Source organism: Rhincodon typus, chromosome 27 (assembly GCF_021869965.1).
Source record: "Rhincodon typus isolate 14 chromosome 27, sRhiTyp1.1, whole genome shotgun sequence".
Taxonomy (NCBI): domain Eukaryota; kingdom Metazoa; phylum Chordata; class Chondrichthyes; order Orectolobiformes; family Rhincodontidae; genus Rhincodon; species Rhincodon typus.
This window is the reverse complement of record NC_063358.1, coordinates 20617711-20624872: the sequence shown is the minus strand read 5'-3', so window position 1 is coordinate 20624872 and position 7162 is coordinate 20617711. Positions and strand designations below refer to the sequence as shown.

The 7162-nt window shown below is 40.6% G+C and overlaps 1 protein-coding gene across 1 annotated transcript in view; it reads left to right on the top strand.

Annotated features, from left to right (window-relative positions):
• The first annotated feature begins 428 nt into the window (after window positions 1–428).
• The window catches only part of ldlrap1b (low density lipoprotein receptor adaptor protein 1b), a 55012-nt gene continuing 48278 nt past the window's right edge, over window positions 429–7162 (top strand). The window contains exon 1 of the mRNA XM_048613039.1: window positions 429–1042. Within this exon, the coding sequence (XP_048468996.1) occupies window positions 958–1042 (85 nt within the window). The 5' untranslated portion in view covers window positions 429–957. The remainder of the gene's footprint in view (window positions 1043–7162) is intronic.

Below are 7162 nucleotides of genomic sequence, written 5' to 3'. Positions count from 1 at the left end.
GGATATAACAACTAATGTATTTTAGGAGCAATTTCTCCCACTTCTCTGAGTCTATTTTATATTCAGTTTTCTCCCACCATAGTTCAATGCTGCAAGTAGATATGAATGAAAAGAATGTGTGTATCTGTGTGATCACTGGGGGCTGATGCCCTCATTCAAGCAATTCAAAAGGTTAACTCAGAAAGAAGAGTTAATGTTTTGGGTCCAGTGACCCTTCTTCAGAACGCTTCTCTACACAGTTGTTGCCAGACCTGCTGAGTCTTTCTAGCAATTTGCGTTTTTGTTCCCGTTTACCTGCTGACTCATACATAACATGACTTAACAACTGCAGTCAAATTATCTCAGAGATAGTAAGAACTGCCGATGCTGGAGTCAGAGATAACACAGCGTAGAGCTGGAGGAACACAGCAGGCCAGGCAGCATCAGAGGGGCAGGAAAGCTGACGTTTCAGGTTTACACCCTTCACCAGAACTTCATGAGTCTTTCTGAAGAGGGGTCCCGATCCGAAACGTCAGCTTTCCTGCTCCTCTGATGCTGCCTGGCCTGCTGTGTTCCTCCAGCTCCACACTGTGTTATCTCTGCAGTCAAATTATCTTGTTTTTTTAACTGAGAACTTTCGCTTTAAGGGCTCGGTCCTACCGATGAATTATCAACCGAGACCAACCCGTGTGATGATCTCAACGCATTAGGTTTACATCCTGTTGAATCTGACAGTTCTGAATGTACGCGCTGTCCCGAAGGAACCGACTTTCAACAAGTGACCGGCGAACGCAATGTCAGGGACGTGCTGCGTCATGAGTGGGCGGTAGTGTTTTACATAAATGTCACCTCCCTGAAACTCCATTGAGGGGTTGGAAAGTTTACAGGAGGTGCTTGTCAGAGAAGAGGAGGCTGACCTGAAGGTTCCAGTAAAATATTTGTGCATTTTTTTCCTCCGTGGACAGTAGTTTATAAGTAATGGATGCTTTAAAGTCGGCGGGACGAGCGATCATAAGAAGTCCCAGCATCGCAAAGCAAAGCTGGGGAAGTAGCAAGCACAAAAGTAGGTTTATTTACCATCTGAGTTTACGAACTAGCTTTAGCGGGCTGGTGTTTGAAAGTCGATAAAGTTGCTCAGCATGGCACAAGTTTGGGGATAGTGTTAGATTTGGGATCTTTTGTTACAAATGTCTGTGTGTCTCTTTCCGATTGGCCGGATGTTCCTGGGCCTGAAATAATTCCACTTTTATGTTAGTCTGTATTTGAAACTGAAAGCTGAGTAATGAATTCGACGTAAAAGACACACACTATGCGCAGTTACAAATGGGAACACAGCAACATGTTTCTTGCGATTGCAACGTGACAATGTGTGTAACTGACCAAAACTGTCAGTTTCACTATTTGTGAATATCTTTTGCACTCCAGTTAAACACTGGCCCTATCCGCCTTGGATTGCTCCGATAGCTAATGATTATTCCGATTATATATTTTTAAAAAGCTGCTTTTTAAACCGGGCTGAAACTGATTGACTCCTCCTCATAGGCTATGACGTGCTCGCCCCACTAGCCCACACTGCGATCCAAATTCACCACTTTCTCCCAGGGCCCTGGACGGAATTTCAAGAATGCCCTGGACGACTTTATCAGAGAGGTTATAAACTGCCCCCTTCACTCCAATTCTTTCTTGTTCATAACTAACTCATGTCGTCTGTCCATTTATACGGGTCATTTCGGGTTGATGTGCACTGTGGAGCTGGTGGTTCAATTTCAAAAGCATATATTCCGGGGGCAGGGGGTGTGGGTGGAGGGTGCGTTACAGATGTGAAAGTCGTGTGCAATCAGACTCCGAACATCATAAAATGTCCCTGGGGAAATGGTTTGGCCTAATCCTCCCGCGGGCACAGTGTGCATGAAATTATAGATTGCTTGATTTGTAATAGACTTCCTGGCTGCATATGTATTGGATACGGTTCACGTCGTGTTACCTGTTGGGCTTGTGTGTGTGTTTGTTTTGGTGTGCTGTTAGCTATCTGCTTTGACTGAGTTTCCACAATTGTTCAAGGCACAGAGCAATGAATAGTTTCACTATTGCTAAAGTATCTAAACTAGTGCCTTTCTGCCAGTGTGAATTTTAAGTGAAAAGCTACGGTGGCCCAGTGACTTTGACTAGAGAGAATTAAATTGTTTAATGCTCAGTATTATCTTTATGAGAAGGTGGGAGTAGTGTAGCTCTTGGCTTGTTCTGAGTGCAATGTTGTCCTATTCAAACTGGAAAGAAAGGTACCAATGTGAATACTTTCATAAAAGCAAAATACTATGGATGCTGGAAATCTAAAATGATACCAGAACATGCTGGAGGATCCCAGCAGGTCTGGCAGCATCTACGGAGAGAAAAATGGAACTAGCATGTCAAGTCTTGTATGACTCTTTTTCAGAACATGGAATATTTTATACTTATTTTTGTCTATTACAATGGAAAGACTAGTTCTTTTCTGCAATTAAAATTTATATCATTAGCAGTTTTTTGTATATTCAAGGATATATGTGTATTTTTCTAATCCTTATTTCTTCATGTTGTAATTAATGTACTTTGCAAAGTCTTGTGACCTGTGAATAATGTAATTGATTAGTTAATAGCATTTTTCTTTTGATATTTATATTACTCAGGATAATGAAAGTGCTACAAGAATCTTTTAGGTGTGTCAGAAGAAAATCCGTGTGAAATATGTCAACTCTGGCAATGGAGCACTCTTGCAGCATGCATTGGGTTATGTGCACAAGTCTTAGGCTGGAGTTTGAACCATAAGCTGATGCTTCAAATTCAAAGATATGCTACCGTCAACTCTGCAATACTGAACTAAAAGTCTTTAGTGAAATTTTGTTGGGGAATGGTGACTGGTATGAATTGCTTTTGAAAAGCTATAATTATTGAAATACATGCTTGAGATGTAGTGTTTTGAAATAATTCACATGATCCTATTGCAAACCTGTCAATGTGTGCTGTATTCACCCAGCTATCTCAATATCTGAATCGGAGATGGAGCTGCATCTGTGCGTAAGACAGATGTTGAAACATAAACACCACTTTCTGATAAATTTGCACCATTAGTCATCTGTTGTACAAGATGTCAGTGTTTGGTTCTTTCCAGCTGTTTTGCTGCTAGTACAGCAGCTACTGTTAGTTACTGCAGTACACGTGGAAAAAGGGCTTTCTTTAATCTGAATGACATATGGATTAATGCTGGAGATGAATAGAATTTCTTCTTCCTTCCTGTACTTTTCAGCATTGCCCTGGCTCGATTAAATTATTGAAGAGCAGAATTTTGTCCTGATGCTTTGAAATAGGTTCAATAATGAAGCAAAGTTGGGAGTTGGGAGTGCTGCTTTAACAAGTTGGAAAATATCCTGGTGGAGCAGAAAGATTTATGGGTAGAAGGGTATTAAAGGCTCCTCTTCAGCTTTTTGTAGCAATATTTGATCTTATTTGAAAAATTTTTACTTCAAACTTGAAATTTAGTTTAAAACAACAGGGATTCTAGTTTTATAGTACTAGGATAATTTACTCATTCTAGATGTATAGAATCAGGCAACACATAAACAGACCCTTCAGTCCAACTTGTCCATGCCAACCAGGTTTCCCAAACTAAACCAGTCCCATTTGCTTGCATTTGGCCTATATCCCTCCAAACCTTTCCTATTCATCTACCTGTCCAAATGTCTTTAAATGTTGTAACTGTACCTGCCTGTACCACTTCCTCTGGTAGTTTATTCCATGTATGCACCACCTCTGCGTGGAAGAAGTTTCCCCTCGGGTCCCTTTTTAAATCTTTCCCCTCTCACCTTAAACCTATGTCCTCTAGTTTTGATCTCCCCTACCCTAGGGAAAAGACCTTTTCTATTCGTCTTATCTATGCCTCTTTTATAGAGGTTTACAAAATTGAGGTCAGCAATAACAACTAACTGAACTAACTCTGAGCACAGTATAAGGATTACTCTATACCGAGGTATGCTGTGCAATCTTGAACATTTTATCTGTCCACAGCCAACAAAGTATCCTGAAGTGCTACTTTCCTAAATCATGACCATCTGAGCGGAGTAATTGTAACTGTGTAGATTACTGCAAATGCAATGTAAACAGTAGAACTGCACCAATGTGAGTAAGGTGGTAAATTAATACCATTTTCAGTAACATTTAAGGGTGGGAAGATTATTTAAACTGCACTACTGAAATTGCTACTCAAAAGTTGCCTAACCATTGGTTCCATTAAATCTGCATGCTATGCCTAATGTATGGGTAGGGGGTATGTTATGTATTCTCTATGTAAATAGTCAGCTATTTAAACCATGTGCTTGGTTACGTCCAGCCCAGCAGAGCCTGTTACTTTTGTGTAACCCTCTGTTTGTGACTGGTAAACAGAGCCATATAATCCTCTTGCTTTTACAATTTGATGTCCTCATTATCTCCATGTTATGAATTCAGTTGGTTTAAAATAAACATGGAACCACATAGAAGGCTCCAGCTAAAACAATGTCTAAAGCATATCTTCTTTTTAACAGTCTTGTTAACACTGTGTGCACCAGTTAAGGACCATTGGGGTCATCATGCCACTTTAGCATATGGATTTTTTTTGGGGGGGCGTGGGGGAGAGGGAAAGTAAGCATGGAAAATAAATTTTTTTTTTTAAAAAATGTCCTGCCCGTAATTCTTTATCATTTTGCCAAATCAAAAGCTCTATTAAATGATCCAAGGTTTGAAATGTTTTTCTTTGTTCACAGGATATAGGTATTATTCGCTAGGATAGCAATTATTGCCCATGCCCAGTTGCTCTTGAAAAAGTAGTGGTGAGCCACTTTCTTGAATGACTCTAGTCCATGGGGGCAGGTACACTCTCAGTGCTGTTAGCAATGGAGCTCCGGGATAATGATCCAATGACTATGAAGGAAAGGGGATATGGTTCAAAGTCAGGATGCTGTAAGACTTGGATGAACTCCCAGCTGGCAGCGTTTTTGTGCATCTGCTGGCCTTGCCCTCCTAGGTGGTAGAGATTGTCGGTTTGGAAGGTTCTGTTGATCGAGCCTTGGTGAGTTACCTCAGTGCATCTTGAAGGTGATAAACTTGGTTTCCACTCCACCCTAATAGTGGAGGAACAGAATCTTTGTGGATGTGGTGCCAATCAAGTGGGCAGTTTTGCCTGGGCTGAGGCAAGTTTGTGTTGTTGGAGCTACACTCATGCAGGCAAATGGAAAGTTTTCCATCTCCCTCCTGACTTCTGCCTTTCGCAGATTGTGCTCAGGCTTTGGGGAAATTGGGGAGTAAGTTACTTGGTGCAGAATCCCTAGCCTCTGATCTGCTGTTATAGCCTTAGCATATATACAGCTGGTCCAGTTCAGTCTCTGGTCAATGGTAGGCCGCATGAATGTTGTTAGTGGGGAGTTGAGCATTGTTGTACGTTAAAGGGAGATGGACTGTTAAATGCAACTAATCAGCTCAAGCCTGGACGTTGTCTATATCTTGCTGCATGTAGACAGAGGCTAATTTTAATAACTGAAGTCATGAATTGTGCTAAACATCCCCTTTCTGACAATTATGTCTATGAATAAAGCAAGATTTTACTGGCATCTATTTTTGAGGTAGTTGGTATGCTAAATAAATAATGTGCTAGTCAGTAGAAGTGCAGTTGATAGTGTCCCTACCTCTGGAACAGGCAGCCTGCGTTCAAGTCCCACCTGCTCCAGAAGTGTGTATTTAACATCCAAATAGGTTGATTAGAAAATATTTAGTGTATGTCAGTGAATTTAACGGCTAGATCTTGTTTATTTAAATTCTAACACCTATTGTAACAAAACTTTAGCGACTAATCCAGTGAATTTGTTACTGTAGCGACTAATGTTCGAAATTATTTTGATACAGTTAATACCATCAGCTCTCTTATGTCGTCATTCTCCAGTTTTATGAACTTGTGGGAGCAATATCACTGAGTTGTTGGGCCAATGAATCATCAGAACTTGGCTTTGTGTCATTCTTAGCCTTGGGTGCATTTTCAGTGTTTCACTAAAGTGATCAGGAATAAGACATGATATTCTTTGCTTCTAAACTATGGTATTGATTACAGAATTATAGAATTGCAATGGTGGAGGTGAAGGCTGTTTAGCTTTTGTCTGTGCTGGCTTTCCTGATGAGAATTATGACTGAGTGCCATTCTTTTGTCTATCTTAACGCACATTGTTTTGACTCAAATAATAATGTAATTTGAATGTTTTGTTTGAAGCTGCCTCCACGCCAGGCAGTGCATTCCTAACTATTTGCAGTGTGGAAAGTGTTTGTTTGTTTTTTTTTCCCGTCAGAATACATATTTGCTTCTTTTGCAAGTTACTTTTAATCTTGGTCCCTCAGTCTTTGGTCTGTTTTCACAAGAAGAAAATATTTCTCTGTCTATCTACTTTTGTCCAAACAGCTCAAGATTTTGAATACTACTCTAAAATTTCCTCTTAGCCTGTTTCAAAGGAAAGCAGCCTCAGCTTCTCCAAAGTATATTTTATAACTGAAATTTCTTATCCCTGGAACTATTCTGGTTAACATTTTTACACCCTCTTTCCAATGTATCTACATCCTTCCCGATCTATGATGCCCAGATGCATGCAACACTCTTGCTGTGGTCCAGCCAGTGTCTTCTAGAAAGTCTGCAGCTCTTACCAGCAGAATGTTGCACCTCTCGCTTCTCTCCACTGAACTTCAATGTGTTTACCACTTCTGTAACCGTATCCTGTTCAAGGTCATTTACTCAACACAAACAAGGAAATGCACTTGGATTTATCCATTCTGTATGTCTCCTGCCTTTTGTAATATTGGTTCAGTTGTAGCGTTCCCAGCTCTTCAGTCTGAAGGCTGCAAGTTGATGTCACGTTTCAGGATGTGAGCAACTAATGCAGTCTGACACTGACATGGAGGAAGTGCTGCATTGTTGGTGGGACAGTCATTCAAACGAAATATAAAACCAAGAACAGGTTGATGTCACTTTTTTTTAAAAAAAAAACAGCGTTTGTATTTGAAGAGCAGGATTGTCCCAGCTTCTCTCAACTACTAAAACAGATTTGTTAGTCATTTAGGTGCAGAGCTGGATGACCACAGCAGGCCAAGCAGCATCATAGGAGCAGAAAGGCTGACGTTTCGGGCCTAGATTCTG